This window comes from Zosterops lateralis (assembly GCF_965231275.1).
Source record: "Zosterops lateralis genome assembly, chromosome: 13".
Taxonomy (NCBI): domain Eukaryota; kingdom Metazoa; phylum Chordata; class Aves; order Passeriformes; family Zosteropidae; genus Zosterops; species Zosterops lateralis.
In genome coordinates this window covers 1,040,432-1,057,376 of record NC_139773.1, presented here as the reverse complement: position 1 = coordinate 1,057,376, position 16,945 = coordinate 1,040,432, and the positions used below count along the sequence as shown (strand labels likewise).

The window sequence follows — 16,945 nt, the reverse complement described above, 5'->3', positions numbered from 1 at the left end:
CTGTTCCCTCCATTGTTTTAACCACATGCATAGCAAATACATCACTATTGTAAGTTAAAAGGGAGTATTAGTGATGCTATTTTTAAATCAGAATACAAGTCATGCTATACAGAATTTTTCCATGGGATGAATTTCCTGATTTTCTGGAAAATGTGCCCTTCCCTCAAGCTAAATCACATGCAGTCTATCACAAATCTGTTTGGAGCCATTCTCTAGGTCACAAAAAAATGAATATTAGAAGGTCATGTTCAACACAAGTTCTTCTCTGAGAAATCTGCAAATGTAAATTGAGGCTGTTGTACTGGCAGCATGAAAGCAGTTGTCCAGCAGCACAAAGAGCAGTTCCTGAACAGTTATTTCTAACAAGTCAAGTTATCCATCTGGTGCTCACTGTAAGTTTTAGGCATTTCTACACTTCAGTTTTATAAATCACTGCCCGACTTGAATAAGCCATAATTTGTTTTATTCTACTGCATGTCATTTATACACTGTCAGAATAAATTGTTTGACAGTAGCTTTATTTAGATAGGCTTCCATTTTGACATATTCCCCTAATTTTATTGTTACCATGTATCAACATTTTAAACTGCATATGAGACAGTTCATCGAAGACCTGCGTGCAAAGATTATCCTTCCTTTTTCCATTATAAAAGTTGTTGATTTTGACACATAGATTTAAGAAAGGGGAAAAAACTGAGCAGCAATTTATTCATAAAGATCATCACATTTAAATATCCTGTGTTTGGATTTCAAAGTGACAGTCATTTGCTGTAGTAGTACCGAAATATGACTTCTTGAGTGTTCTAATTGTTTCATAAGACTTTGCAGACATCAGACATTATTGACCTGTTTCTCTAGTTCTTTGCATTTAGTGCAGTTATAATTATCTGAGGAAATAGGTTATAAAAGGAGATTCTTCTGATGCTGTGTCTGATTTGGCATCAAACCAGAACAGCAGGATTTGATGCAACACAGTATCAGGAGAGTCAGCTCAGCCACACACTGAAGAGGCAGCTCTAGGAACTCTGACTGATAAATAATAAACAAGTGGATTATCAAAGGATGGCAGTGTGAGGGATTTGGATGGGTTCATGGCTCAGCTCTCTACTCTGAACCACAGGATAGTGATGTATCATTTCTGGGAGATGGTGTTGCTACTGCAGATCCAACCAAAGCGTGTATGATCCCCCAATCCATCTATTCCCATCCTTGCAGGACTTTAAATGTTTTAGAGATGACAACCTGAGCTGTCCAGGTTATCATTTAGGCCTCTTTCTTCTCCCTATTCCTGTCATACTGAGGGAAATGAATTACTCTTTTCACATCATGCTTTTACATGCTTGAACACTCCTATCATATCCCCTTTTGTCTTCTTTTGCCTTCTTTTGCCTTAATAGATTCCACTTGTCCTGTGTTTCCTCACAAATCGCATTTTCCAGGCCTCAGACCCTATGAGGAAGGCTTGTCTCTTCACAAGCCCCACCCGTCCCCAGGTACAGTGTGCAAACTGGACACAGTAGCCCAAATCACACCTCAGTGTTACACCCCAGGATTAGGTGCCTGTATTATACCTACACCCCATGTATTACACAGTTATTTATGGTTCCCTTTTTCCCAGCTCCCAGCAGCGGGGAAGGGCTGGATGCTGAGGGGCTGACTGCCATGACCTCAGTGGTCACACTGGCACAGGAAGACACATCAGGCAGACGTTCAGCCGCTGAACATGAGTGCAGAGGGGCAGGAAGGCTGATGGCATCTTGGCTGTACCAGCAATGGTGTGGCAGCAGTACCAGGGCAGTGACCACCTGTCTGTGCTGGGCAGTGCTGAGGCCACACCTCAAAACCTGGATCAATTTTGGGCCCCTCACAATAAGGAAGACGTGGAGATGCTGGAGCGTGTCCAGAGGGGAGAACTGAGCTGGGGAAGGGTCTGAACTACCAGGAGCAGCCAAGGGAGCTGGAGGAGCTCAGCCTGGAGGAAAGAAGGCCCAGGGAGGACCTGAGCTCTCCACAGTTTACCGACAGGAGGTAAGGGTTGGTCTCTTCCCCCAGGCAATGGTGATAGGATGAGAGAGGATGGCCTCAAACTCACTAGGGGAGATTTAGGTTGGACATCTGCAGGAGTTTCTTCACAGAAACAGTGATTAGACATTGGAACAGGCTGCCCAGGGAGGTGGTGGAATCACTGTCCTTGCAGGTGCTTAAGGAAAGACTAGACATGACACTTGGTGCCATGGTCTAGGTGACAAAGTGGTGTTCGGTCATAGCTAGGATTTGATTATCTCAGAGGCCTTCTCCAACCGAATTGATTCCGTACACCACCGCATGTCCCCGTTTCCTCAGGGGTTGCGGGCAGCCTCGAGCTGGCCCTGACGGCGGGGCTGCGGGAACCGCCTCCGCAGCGCCCTCAGGGTGGGGCGAGGTGAGGGCACAGACTGCACCAACGGGGGCCGGCCATGAGCCGAGAGGGGGCGGGTGGAAGGTGTGAGGCTGGTTGAGGACACTGCCTCACCGGCGGGGGCCGCACATGCGCGGACCGGGCGGGCGGGATGGCGCGGCGGCGGGCGGGAGGTGCTGGCGGGGTGCAATGACGTCAGCGCGGCAGGACGCGCGCGGGCGGGACGGCGCGGGGCGGCGGAGAGCGTGAGTGGCCGGCGCGCGGGCCCGGCGCGAGCGGGCAGCGCGCGGGAGGCGCGGGCAAGATGGCGGCGGGCCGGGCTTACCCCCCCTCAGCCCCACAGCCCCGGGCGCTGCGCCGGCGGGCGGCTCCGCCACACGGCTCGGCGAGACGGGGCAGGGGCAGCCTGGTTGCTACAGGCGACCGGGAGTGGTGGGTGTCGGTCAGGCCGTGCAGTGAGGGGGAAGCGGGCTGTCCGTCTGAGGCAGCCCCTCCTTTCGTTCCCGCACTGCCTGTGGGGAGATTTGGGCTCAGCCTCACCGGGATCCCGGTGCTTCCGATCCCGTCGGTCGTTTAGGCTGTACAGGCCCACCCGTCCAGAGTGGGAGTTGTATATGCGGGGGGAGAGGCACCCGCGCTGAGGAAATTCACTGTGAACTAGTATAAAATGTCACATAATGTATGACTATTTGCATCTTAGAAACTAGTAATGTCGTTCCTAGCATAAATCTCTGGTCTTCCTTTGCTGTCAGAGACAAAATCACGGCTGATAGCGCAGTAGCTCTCGCAGTGTACTCAGGGTCTGTCTTTTTCTCTATGCAGTTCTCTAAATACAGATTCTTATTTCTCCATTACTTCCAAATGAACTGCACTACTGGAAAGTACGTGGATCTTCATGCTTTCTCCTCAAATATATATGCCAGTTTAATAGGCTTTTATTGTCCCTTGATTACAATCAAGTTAGTTTGGTGTACAAAAAATATTTTCTAAGATGCTTCAGTGTTTGAAGACTCGGTGGTTGATCTGTTCTGATGGCTGAAGTGATACAGAAGTACAATCTTTGTTTTCAAAACTCAGCTTTCTTCATCCAACTGCAGAACGTTTTGGTTTGTATGAGTTTTGTAGGTTAAGGCATACAGACATCTGTGGGCTTTTTGACACAGGCTGGGTTATATCCTTTTAGAAAATTCAGCTATTTATGTAGTGTGAGGACAAGTGAACAGCCTGCTTAAAGCAGTGTCTTTCATGGTAAAGGCCAACAATATCTGACTTTGGATTTGATTAAAGGTTAATTTTGGTTTTTTACCTAATTTTGGATAATTTAGAAGCATCTTTAATTTCCATTTAGCATCCAGTTCTTCAGACAAGTAAGATTAGGCTGTTTGCTCTTGAATCAGCAGCTGTTTAGAATTTATTAGCCTTAAAGCCAAGAATTTAGCTTTATTTCAGAATTGTTAACATTGTCCTGGCAATTCATGATGAATCTATAAATATTTACCCCTGAGTACTTTCTTCATTTGTGGCAATGCTTCTGTGTCACAGCTGCATAAAGCATTCACTGTGTCAGAGTTGGCTTGTACAGGAGCCTTCACATCTTAAAGTTAAATGAGAACAGGAGTTTCAGTTTTGTTTTGCTTCATCACTAATTAGCTGATGCTGATTGTTAGTGCATCTCTGATTAATTTTTCATTTTGAACTGATAACCAATTTGCCCAGTTCTCTGTTACAGGAAAGATTATTCTACTTGCATCACTGTTCTAGAGCAGTCCATGCAATGATTTGTTTTGAAAGTTTTGATAGTTGTTGTACTCTTTACTGTCTGATGTATAAAATTACATTTTTCTGTAGTGTCAGTCTCATTTTGTTTCCTTCCTGGACTTTTGGCTGTTTTTAGTACAGAGCAATGCAAACACTTTACAAATAAAATTTTCTTCTGACAACCTTACTGTGTTTATCTGATGTCCATGACCTAAATGCTGCCAGCAAGCTAAAAGTGGCTTTAGAAGTGGTTTAAGGTAAAATAATTAATTGCATTTTTTTGGACACAGGTATGAAAACTCAATGGGGTCGTCTAAAAATGTAATAAGTGAGCCTGTTGATGCGGAGGAAGGCTGTAACATGATGGTAAGACATTCATTAACTATAACACTATATGGTAGAGTATTTTTTCAAGAGCAAGAAAAGCTAATTTTTCATGTTGGGATTAATTCATAAATCAGTTCATTTGTACCCTCTATGAAAGTATTGGTTCTAGGAGCTTAGTAACAGTTATTCATTAACACTGTAGGGAGAAACCTTCAAAAAGGAATTTTACAGTAGAATAAATTTGAGCATTTCTTCCATTTTGCATAATTTCTAGTTGTGTTAGTGTATGGGCTTTTGTGCTTTCATTTTTTTCAGCTGACTCCCATTTTAAGCTGCTTTCATCCAACCTGTGCTGGTAGTGTAAGACCTTAATGTTTGGTTACACTTAACTGTGTGGTGTTCTTAGGAAGAACTGAGGTTAGAGCTGAATTAATTTTCTTTGGGAATGCAGTGGATGAAACTGGTCAGTTTGTTTACATCAATATATTTGTATCTATGAACATCATTTGAAAATCCTCATAAAAGGTCGTTTAGTATTTATAGCCACAAAAAGAAGCAGTACAGACTAAATAACAAACATTTGCTGCTTAAGTCTGAGTAGTTTCTGGTCCCTCCTTTTGCCCAAGGGCTGATTGTTTCCAGAGCATGTGGTGGAAGGTAACTTTGGATAGTTGAGTACAAACAGCAGGGATTCAGGTTGAGGGAGCAGTCCAAAACCAGGTGCCAGTGTCACTTGTATGAGGGAGGGGACTGCAGTGAGGTCTTGTCAAATGAGAAGGCTGTTCATTCCCACTCTGCACAACCATTTTCACTTCTCGGTGGCTGTGCAGGTCCTCATTGCTGACTCGTGTTTGGGCCTCCCTCAAGGGTTTGTTGGGGTTTTTCACTGATGTCCAAGTTATGGAGATGGGAATTTTAAGTTAGGCTCTAGTTTCATCATACAAAATACCCTGAAATGTTATGATGAAGTACTTACTGTTTCCTTTTATGCTTTTCTGGCTTGTATAAAAATAGATAATTTAGAAAGTTAGTTTGTTATGGACTAATGCAAAGTTTTACACTCAGGTCATTAAGCAACAAAGGATTAAATACCCAAGCCAGACTTGCTACAGCAGAAATGGTCACTCTTACTAAAAATTCCTAGCAAGAATATGCAATTAGTTGTATAGAATAAGGATAGACTAGAACCAGTTCTGTACAGGTTCTGGGGTTTTTATGTGCTTTATTTAAGTTGCTTTGGGCAATGTATGTAATTTTCTCTTTCTCCAGAACTTCACAGATCCAGCGGTGCTATTTTTTCCTCTGTTGTGTTGCCTGGTTGTGCCTCTGGGCAGGTCTGTGAAGCACTAGATGGCACAGTGTGACTTCCAAACAGGCAACTGAAAACATCTGGATGAGAGAAACCCAAGATAAAAATGAATAGATTAGCATTAACGTAAAAGGAGTTTCTCATTTGTGTCATGATTCCTACTGCCTTAATAAATTCTAGCCACTCATCTGATATATTTGTTTTTAGTGTAATTTTACTGTATTTTCTTTCTAAGGATGTAGAAGTTGTTGCAGGCTTGAGCCATATGATGGTAAGAATGAAAAGAGGAAAAATGTACCTCCTGATTACTCCTATAGAAAATCAGTCTATTCTATGCCTAAAATAATACTTAGGTTTATTTAAGTTCTTTGTGGTTAAGTTTGCCAGGGTTTAAAGCTAACGTGATCAGCAGTTTTGTGCTATCACAGTACAAAAGTTTATTATCACCATACATAGTTTGGCTTTGTTGCAAATTATTTTCTGAGGATTAACTTTTCTACACTGTAGAAGAGGTAAGATTTTATCTGATTGACACCTGTCAGTTGATACAAATACTTCTTAATGTATTTGGTTTTGACTATCTTGTGATGGTGCATTTAACAAGTGCAAAGAACTGTGTTTATTAGGTAAATGAAATGCATCCCCAGTGTCTCTTACTCTGTTTTTGAGTGGTTGCAGCTTTGTAGTAATATCCCATCACAGTTGCCAGGAAATACTTTCTAGGTTCTTGTCTTCTCAGTGAGAGACCTGGGCTTTTATACGTGTTTCAAATGGTTCCCATACAGCTCATGCCTTTCTCCAGGCTCTCACCAATTAGCCAACACATGCATTTTGGTCTCGTGCAGCCTTTAGCTTGTATAATTAGTTCTAATTAGAACGTTTATGAAGTCTGCTGTGATGCTCCAGCAGCACTGACAAGCAATTAAATGGAAGTGATGTGGTCTAAACGTACCCATGTTGGGGGCTGGGTAGTAACTCTCATGACATGCTGATGAATAAATCTGCTTCTATGCAGAAAAATAGGGATGAAAATGGATGTGTACACCTGTTTTAGATATTTGAGGAAAATTCAGCACCTGTGCACCCCACTTTGGATGGTGTAACCACATACTGGATGAAATTAACATGTCAAACCAAAGGTTTCTCTTTCTCATGTGCCCATCCATGTGTTCCTTGTTTTCAGGCTTCTTTCCAACGCTCCAACAGCCATGACAAAGTGAGGAAAATAGTGGCAGAAGAGGGACGGACAGCGAGGAACCTGATTGCCTGGAGCGTCCCACTGGAAAACAAGGAAGATGATGGTATGTGTTTAACAGTCTTCCACCAGGTCTTTGCACTTCAGTCCTCTTCAGCTGGAGTTGCTTATCTGGAAATATTTTCCTTACATAGAATTTCTCTGTTTAAAAATGTTCTGTTTAGCATATGTAGTATAATTTAGAAGTGTTTTCCAAAATGTCCCTTGGAGTTGGGAGATCACTTTATAAAACCTTCCAGTGACAGATTAAAAACTATTTTGTCTGCAAGTAACATCTAAGACTGTTTTCTTCTGCTGATATTATCAAGATAGTTGTGTAATACAATGATATTGTCCTAAAGTGATCTCTTGTAACTGGGGATTTCAGAATTGTAGGGATGACTTAGAACAACCTAACAAATTGCTCTCTGTCTTCTAAAACAAAGAAATTTGGAAGGTTTTTTTTGGGATCACTTCAGCTTTGGTAAATGCCAGTGAAGAGTCTCTAAAGAAGGGGATATGTGGGGGCAGCTTTCTGTAATGCAAGTCCTCATAACAGTTTTGTTATTGTTGTAATACTCTCTTGTGGCATGATGACAAGGAGCCAGGAATTGACTTTTATTTTAGCCTACTCAAGCTGTTCCAGATGTCTGAATGCTGTTTTGAGACCTTCATCTCAAATATTTTTGTAGCTGCATGTCCCCGTCCAGGTGCTGCGGCTTTTGAGTGTCTAAAAGTAAATTTTTTTAATGCTGTGAAGGTGGTTGAACGTGGGAACCATTTGCCTTGAAAAACTGTGGGCATCATCTTCCTTGGAGATGCTCAAAACCCTCCTGGATGTAGCTCTGGGCAGCCTGGAGGTTGAGCTAAAATGATCTTTAGAGGCTCCTTTGAACCTCAGCTGTTCTGTGATTCTGCCAGTGGAAAAGATATTTCTAACAAATGTTATGTCTTAAGTTGCGAGATAATTCACCCTATGTCTGATGCAAAGTTGAAACTGTCTTTAAGCAGAATAGAATTAGGCCCCACAGTATTTCCAGATTCCAAATTACTCTGCTGGGGAAGGTAGTGATGTGAATGTGTGTGTGGTAAAGGAAGAAGTAGTGTATTTCTAGCAGGATTTTTGGTTGGTTCACTTTCTGTGTAAAGAGTCTGTTACTTTTTAATATTATCTTGCCTTAAAATTATTTTAGAAACTTCAAGACTTTTTCCTTAAAAATGACTGCGAGTTGCAGATGAATGTTTGCTCTAACAATTTCAGCTAAAATGATAAATGAATGTAAAAGTGAATTTTTAGCTCTCATTAATTAGTAGTTATGTACAGTAATTAAAATCCAAGTAGCTGTATAAATTTCCTTTTTTTTGGTCGTATTCGCCCCACTGTAATTTTTAAACTTAGTGCTTCTTGTTAAAATTTCTTAAAAATAAATTACATGCTGGCCTTTTTGCACAATGCAAAGGATCTGGTGATTATTGCCTGATGGAAAATTCCCTGTGAGAAGGAACTTGTGGTTAGTGAAAGCCTGGCAGGGCCAGATCCGTTATCTCTTGACCCTTGCCTGGCATGGAGGGTGTTTATGTCTGTGTCAATGAGCTCTGGTTCATTTTGTGCTGATCCTTCCATCTGTGCCATGTCCCTGAGGGATGATACAGAAATATTATGGATTAGAACAGTTCTACCTTGTTCAAGGGTTGTGCAAATCAGGCCAAAGGTTCTGGGTGCCTGAGCCAATTCTGCCACTCCTCTGTACAAAGCAGAATTTTGTCTTTGGGCAGTTTCTTCTGCTCATAATGTTCAGAGGTATTGATTTAGCAGCACCAGATTTAACATTTTAAATTATATACTGTTATTCATAATGAGATTGTTTTTTTCCAGACACAGTGAAGGTACAAGTAAATTTTTATTACTAGGGGTAGTGTTATAGAAGTTGATTAATTAAAATGCTGAATTCACCTTATTCACCTTTTACATTTGTATCCTTTTTCTATTTCCTTTAAAAAATGTGTGCTTATATTCTTCTCATTTTTTGTCTTGCTCTGAAAGACTTGTATTTTATATAGCACACAAAGGTAAAAGAGAAATGAAAGCTTTCTGATTCCATTCTGTAAGTTTATAGTTCCTGCCAGTAAGCAGTATTTCCTTAAAAAGGAAAGAGATTTCTGGAATGGCAGGTGATATGTCTGTTGTGTATTTTGGAGCAATGTGCACCCCAGTTATGTCAGATCTGAAATTCTAATTACGATTACAGATCAATGCCATGACAAAATCTCAGGCATGGATGGTGATGAGGGTCTAGAAGAGACAGTGACTGTTAACACTTTTCAGCAATTGAAATTCAAATTCTCCTTCACAGATTTCAGTAGTACACAGCAGATTGTGTTGGATAAACAAATCACCACTGTCATTAACTTGGTGTTTTAGGAGTCTTGAAACTGTGACAAATGCATTATTCTGGTATTCTGTCTCCAGAATGGATTTTGCATTCCAGGCCTGCAGCCACCAGTCACCAATTGCAGTCACCTTGCTTTTGCCCACCTTGGAAAGTTGTGATCATTCCAAGGGAGGGTGGTTTTTTTTCCCTTAATTATTTCACAAGCTGAGAATGAAATTTCAGAGACTGAATGCAGGTAAGCAACTACACACAAATTTTGTTACAAAACCATAGGTATTATTTTAGCAACAGTTTAAAACTTGCAGAGGCTTGACATTTAAATGTTAATAGGTGGTAAGATACCTTTGTAAGTTTGAGATGTGTAGAAAAATTGGAAAATCTTTTATTTGTGACTGTTCCCTTCTTATTTTCTATTTGTTTAAAATCACCTGGGCTCTTGCCATATAGAATTCATTTGCAGATTTAGCATTTCAGAGTAAGGAAACATATTTTACTGGTTGAAAAGTACTTTGCACACTCTGGGGAGGCTGCAGTGTATTCCACTGTTTTAGCAAGAGCCTGCTGCAGAAAATAAGTTTTTTGGAATGTGATCAAGGTCATGAAACTTGTCTCTCTTTGGCCACATCAGGAATTGTGAGAGTCCTGACTGCGCACATTGTGTGTGAGCCCTTGCAGCATGGGTCTGATGGGAACTGGCAGAATACAGTGTGAAGGGAAGGGGATTCTTTAAGGGTCATAAGTTTCAAACCTTAAATTTCACTGGAATGCATGGCACTCCAGTCTAGTGCAGGTAGATGAATACAGGCCATTATATTCTGGATGAGACATTGACAGTAATTTATAAAAGTAATTTTGTGCAAAATATCTGTAGGTTGGAAAACATGGAGAAATTTGGTTATATCCATGCTTGCAGACAGTCATTTCTCCAGATCCTTAGCATTGTACAGATAGAAAAATAGCATCTACTACTGCTCTACAAACTTGTAAGAAGGTGTGGTTCACAGTAGGATTAGAAACTCCAATATGCTTCCTCAGTTGAAAATTATCATTTCTGCTGATGGTGTGATGATGAACAGTGTCAAAGACATTGAAAGAATACGTGCAGTTGATCTCTGCCATAGCCAGGACATGAAGGCTGCAATTAACTACTAAATGTAAAGGTAATTCCCACATTTCCCATACCAGTAAAACTATTCAAAAGAGAGAGGTGGGTGGGATGGTTGTTGAGGTTGTTAGGTAAAAGATAGCTTTTGAAAATAGGTTATCAGTGGGGGGTTTTTTGACAGATATTGCACCTCAGCTTTTTAGACAGGAAAACTTCACAAATCATGAGCCCCATGTGCTTCGTATTTAAATACAGGAGACAGGGAGGAAATAGACTTCCAGCGTGAAATATGGCTATAGCTCCTCCAATGCTGCAAAGCTTTGATACTTTATATATTTCACATTGGCAACTTAATAGCTAAAGGAGATTATCTTCTTGGGTCACAATTGTTCTCTCCTTACAATGCAGTAAATTGCTAGCAGGAGATGCATTCAGGTGTCATTGGAGTCTTATCAATGCCAGCATGGTGTAGTTACACACCAGTTACACATCAGTTACACACCAGTTGCCCTGAACAGCCACTAAGCAGTGCTGCCACTGCTTGGGAGTGTAGAGGGACAAAAGCAGAAATAATCTTCTAATTACCAGAGCCATTATTGTAAGAAAAGGAATAAGAAAGCTTGAAAATGTGGTTGCTGCTGAAATGCAGAATTTTCTGGCCTACACACCTTAAGAAAAAACTAGTCCTTGCCCCACACTATATTAATAAAGTTCAGAGAACCAGCTATTTGCATCTAAATGTCTGCCCCATGTAGGAAGTGCCTGGAAGCTTGCTTTTGTCTTTAGAAGGGACTTGTTCACACATTTCACAGATCTTAGATGATGTGGATTGTTATTCTGGATTTTACAGAATCTAAAGAGTCTGCAACTTGATGTATTCCTCTGCCTCTTTTTAGTTCTAGTGTACTCATATTTGAGGCAAACCTTTTCACTGTGCAAGTTGTGTATACCATTGCCTTCAAAACCATGTCCTTGCAGAATGTAAATCACATCAGAAGAGAGACTTGGGTGATTTAAATACTTCTGTTATCAGGAGTCTGCCATGGAATTATTTCCCAGTTCAAGCTTTTTAGTGGCTAGGAAGGTTTTATACAGGCAGTAGCTGAATGATTTTTTTTCCCTGTATGCTGCTAAATTGAGCTCAGTATATTAGTTTATACCTGGTTTTTGGCTAATGTAGCATTTAAAAAATGAATTATCAAGCAAATAATTTTTAATTTGTTTTAAATTAAAAGCCTTGTTGCCTGGAATAGCCAGTGATCCAAACCAGCTGTGCAAACCAGCTGTACAACTGCTTGATTAAGGCAGGTTTGCAGCTGCTTTACATAACCAGCGCAATGTGAAACAGCTGGGCTGTGTTTGGGAATTTGGTCTCAGAACTGTTAAAAACTCAGCTGGACAACTCTGAAATTCAAGAATGATCTCTACAGTCTAGGGAGGACTGTATTCAACTAATGCATTGATTTGCTTGGCTTCATCCAGCTAAATAATCTCGAAACTTCTCTTTGGATGTAATCTGTGCTAGAGAAAACTCTGGCCATAGTTACTGTTTTGTCTTAGCTTGCTTACATTTTGGTAATTGGATCCTATGAGTTTCATGTTGTGCAAGTTTAGATATTTGGAGGAATAATTTTATTTTTTTTTCCATTACCCCATAGCAAATCTCAAAGATTAAGTGCAAACAGATCAGGTTGGTCTAAGCTAACACAGATTTTTCTATGCAAAGATAACTCTAACTCACTTAATTGCCACTGCTGCAGCACTGAGACCTGGAATCACCCCATCTGACTGGGGGAATTTAAACTGATTTTGGAAGCATAGTTGCGTTATGTCACTTTGTATAAGCAGTGGAGGAAGACAGGTATGTTTGAGATGGGATTTCAGGTCTTAAAGGCACTGACTTCTGTGAATGCTTTTCTCTCTTCCTCTGGCTACTTAAATGTTGATGAACTAAATCCTGACCTCATTTCTGGGGTTTTTTCCCATATTTCTTCGCAGAACAGTTCCAGAAGAACTAAATCATTACATTTGGTTTTCCTAACAAATATATTTCTTGTTTTAATTCTGTAATAGCTGATTGAGCAATCATTCAAAAGCATGTCTTAAAATTTATATAGAAAACTAATATCATATTTGACATGTAGATTGTGGTGATATTCTTTTTAGAGGCACTGTGAACTCAAAGCTTACCTTTGTTTAATGAAGTCTGTATGTCTTGCCTTTCTTGTATTTTTTTTTCATTTTCCAATGTTTTATGGCATTATCCACATTCTAAACAGTGGAATGTATATTTTGAATGTAAAATTTGCCAAACCTCTTAACTCAGAAATTGTGCCCCTCTCAGTACATTGCAAGATGAGATATGTGCATTTTAGAGTGCTCTATTTAATTAAAATCATTATTGTTGATTAAAACAGTTGCTTCTCCCACAGGAAAATCGAAATGGCAATCTGGTGGAAAAACAAAAAGGGTGACTCAAGGAACACACAAGACTGCAAAACAGGTATTTGGTCATTTTTTATTGTGACATAAAATTGATGACATAACACTATTTTTCTGTGAGATCACTGATATATTGTTGGGTGATTAATACTTCTCTAAAATTGTGCATACATTGTATTTTTAAAGCATATGAGTTTCAAAGTCAAGTATTCAGAAGTTTAAATTGCCAGAATTTAGGCTGTCTTCCTCAGCTTTTCCTTTTAGCACTTCCCAGCCTCTGCACGCGTGACTTATTGGCATTGAAGTTATTTTAAGGAAAGTGCTGTTCGATAAAATGATATAGGATATTCTTCCTATAATTACACTGCTTAAACAAGGGCTGCCTTTCTTCCCAATTTCTAATTAAAGGAAAGTTCTTGACCTTATGTGTTAGTGGTTCAAGTCAGTATATCTTAATTTGGAAAAAAGTCCAGGTGAGTAAAATTTCTAAGAGTTAGGACTGGAAAGCAAGTTTGAATGAGAATTGCAATGAAGAAACTACTCCTATTTTTATTCAGGTTTTTTTTTTTTTTTCTCTGTGAATGACAGCCTTTATTACATTAATAAAGTAATACCTCAATCTTTCCTCATGTTTAATATTTTTAACTGCTGTTTTTCTTTGATTTATGGATTTAGCCATTAGTACAGCTTTAGCCATTTAATATTTTGAGGCAGCTTGTCAGAATTTGGTAGTAAAGCATATGGAAGATGTTACTTTTCAATAAAAGAAAATATGTTCTGCTTCCATAGCGATGTATTTCCATCTTTAAACACAGGCATGTTCCTTTCCCAGTTTGATTTCATGGGTGTTACCCTGGTGTTGTCTCCTCACACCCTGTTGCATTCCACAGTGTGTGCTGCTTCTCTTGGTGTGGCAGCTGGAGTGTCAGTGGTGGAGCTGGAGCTCCCTGTCAGGGTTTGCCCTTGGAATAGTGAGGATGGAGAGCAATGTGCAGTTTGGGTTCTGACCTGGGGTTTGTGTGAACACTGAGCTCTAAGGAGAATGCGTGGTTGCTACTCAGCGTGGGATTGCTGTAGTGGAGCTCTTGTTGACACAGTACATTCCTGGTGGCTTCAGTTAAGGTTTGAGCACTGCTGAGTGTCTGTGCAGCTTGGCATCTCAGTTTGGCATTCTGCACCTTTATTTCTGCTTTCCAGACACTGGATACTGCTACTGGATACTGTAATTGGTGGCTTTTTTGGCTTAGTTTTGTTGAGCTTTCACTTTTAATTTTCCTTTACAAATAAATGAGCCACTAATCTCAAGAAAATAAACTTAGAAGAGCTGTTTCATACAATCTTACCAACCTCCTCTTCCTTTCAGCAGGGTGCTGGCAAATATACATTCAATAAATTTTGGCATCCCAAGAGTATAAATATACGTTGCATGCTTTCCATTAGTCCAAGGCAAGTTGCTGAAACTATTAGAGGGGAAAAAAAACCTAAAACATGCCGAGAGTGGTTCAGTTTTCATGTCACTTTCATCATCCATGCTGGGTTACTTGGGATGTAAGAAGTGATATTCCTATGTCTGTTAACCTCAAAGGTGTATAAGCTTTGCGTCTTCTGCCGTTGAAGATTTGAACTATTGCTGCAAGCTAAAGTATTTTTCCTAGTAACAAACCACCAACTTAATGCTTACCTGCTTGTGTGATAGTGTTTACAATAAATCAGGTCGTTTAGAGGGTTTTATCCTTTCAAAGGTCTTCTGCTGGAACACTGGTAGCTGTAAATGTTGCTTAGGTTTTAGTAAGACCCTGAAAGTCTGCTTGCAGATAATAATGGAACTGCTGTGACTTACAGAGCCTACACATGGTGTCTTCCTCATTATAATATGGCTGATATATGAGAGAAGATAAAAGGATGCCAAATACAGCAGAAGGATAACATTTATTGCTAAATATCAAAACATATTCCATGACATTGTCTTTTGAAGATAGGTTTGAAAATGTATCTTTCAAATAGTGGGATTTATGCACATTTCCCATTCCAAAACAACTGATCCTTTATACAAACAGTATTATTTGAATGACTGTAAACCTAATCACTTTCCACATTTTATAAATATAGGCAGCAGCAGGTAGCACTGTTATTTTAATGTAGCTATTTATGATTCTGTGGTTGCGTTTGCATTATTATAAACTGTAGTTTCAAGGAGCTATAAATTAGCCAGTATATAAGCTTTGCTTTAAATGTTTTTACACATGGCCTTAGCCTAGGAGCATCTTGTCTCCCAGCAGTTTGTTAAGAGGTGACTTATGTAATGGAAGAAAAAATACGAAGTCCTTCTGAAATTGCTGTTCATTGGTTGTTTATGCCATGCATCTTTCTGAGCATGACTCTCGTGCATACATTAACTGGAGTTCATCTGGAGTACACTTGGAACACTTGGAGATATATGTAAGGGTAGCAGAGATGTTGGTGTGATTGTAGTAAATCAGGTGCTCATTCTTCTGCTTCTTACAGAAAAATTAGCATCTCACCACAAATGCAGGTGAGAGCATAACCATTGTAACAGCACTGTCTTCTTTCCCTAATTGCAAAGTGAAATTTGTTTGATGATGTGTGGTACAGGACAAAAAGGGTTGAATCCCAGCCAATTGTTTTGAATATTGCACTGTTTCTAGTTAGTGATTAGATATCCTAATTATAAACGCTGTGTACTGTCATGTGTGATGTCATTTGATTGTTCTTACTCAATCACCAAAGTAGAGCATTTAGAATGGGATTTTACATTAATCCCTGCAAGAGTACTCCTGTAAGAGTTTATGTGCTGGAGATACATGCCTCAGCGCATCAAAACTACATTAAAGGTGCTATTAAATACATGAATGAAAAAAGCTAACCCAAACCAGACTACTTTAACAGGTAGCTAAAACTTCCATCATGAAGTAGCACACAGTTGGGTGTCACTTGGTGTTTACTGGGGTGCTTGTCCACTGGCTATGGAATGCACAAGCTTATGGTAGCAACATTTTACAGTTTGTTTTCCACTGTGGGAGAGAATTTCAGATTTAATAAGGGCAGTGTCATGGGACTGAGTGTTGATTTGGCATTTTTAGCCAAATAGATGTGCTTCAGAACCCTTTGGAATATCCTACACACCCATTCCATTTAGCATGTTAGCTGTCCCCTGCCCCTGTGCAGCAAAGCAGCACTGGGTCAGTTAAGTCGGTGTTTCAGGGTGAGTCACATCAGCATTTCACTGGCATTAACACGTATTAACATGGTGGTTTAAAAACAGTCATGTCACATGTAATGTCTAGGTAATACAATTTCCCTGTAGTGGAATATTGCTGGTATGTTTATTAGTAAAATGCTATTTTCACCTCTGAGTAAACACATCTGTCAGAATAAGTAATACGGGATATATAATTAGAAGATGTAACTTTCCAGTGTGCTGAGAGGCAGAGAGTATCTCCTGCTCTTGTGGAATGCAAATATTGTAGTTGTCAAAGAAACTGAATCTAGTTAAAATGTAAGTGCTGCCTATATGTAAGAAAGTGTGCATTAAAAAACTCAAGTCAGTACAATGATGGAGTCATCTTCTGGGAAGAAGTTCTTGTTTACAGGTGTTTCAATATGTTGATAAAAGGTGTGTTGCCCAGAAACTCAACTCCTTACCATACTTCTGTTTCCTGTTCTCCTTTCCCCTTGCACCTTCTTGTTTTCAGAACACTACCTTGGACTGTAAGTTAACAGCAGCAGGAGCTGGAGACAAAAACTTTGACAAAAGCCCAACCAAAACCAGGCAGCCTCGAAAGGTGGATCTGCGGGCTCGGTACTGGGCGTTTCTCTTTGACAACCTCCGGCGGGCAGTTGATGAAATCTATGTCACGTGTGAATCAGATCAGAGTGTAGTGGAATGCAAGGTAATGCTCCAGCTGTTCTTGGCCTAGCAGGCTTCTATCTGCCTTTTTTTTATATTTCAAAGAAATGG

The 16,945-nt window shown here is 40.1% G+C and overlaps 1 protein-coding gene across 1 annotated transcript in view; it reads left to right on the top strand.

The window, feature by feature from the left end:
- The first annotated feature begins 2,582 nt into the window (after nucleotides 1-2,582).
- SCAPER (S-phase cyclin A associated protein in the ER) overlaps nucleotides 2,583-16,945 on the top strand; it is a 135,798-nt gene continuing 121,435 nt past the window's right edge. Inside the window, exons 1-5 of the mRNA XM_083870732.1 lie at nucleotides 2,583-2,643; nucleotides 4,447-4,522; nucleotides 6,976-7,093; nucleotides 12,957-13,027; nucleotides 16,680-16,877. Coding sequence (XP_083726858.1) covers nucleotides 2,588-2,643; nucleotides 4,447-4,522; nucleotides 6,976-7,093; nucleotides 12,957-13,027; nucleotides 16,680-16,877 — 519 coding nt within the window. The 5' untranslated portion in view covers nucleotides 2,583-2,587. The remainder of the gene's footprint in view (nucleotides 2,644-4,446; nucleotides 4,523-6,975; nucleotides 7,094-12,956; nucleotides 13,028-16,679; nucleotides 16,878-16,945) is intronic.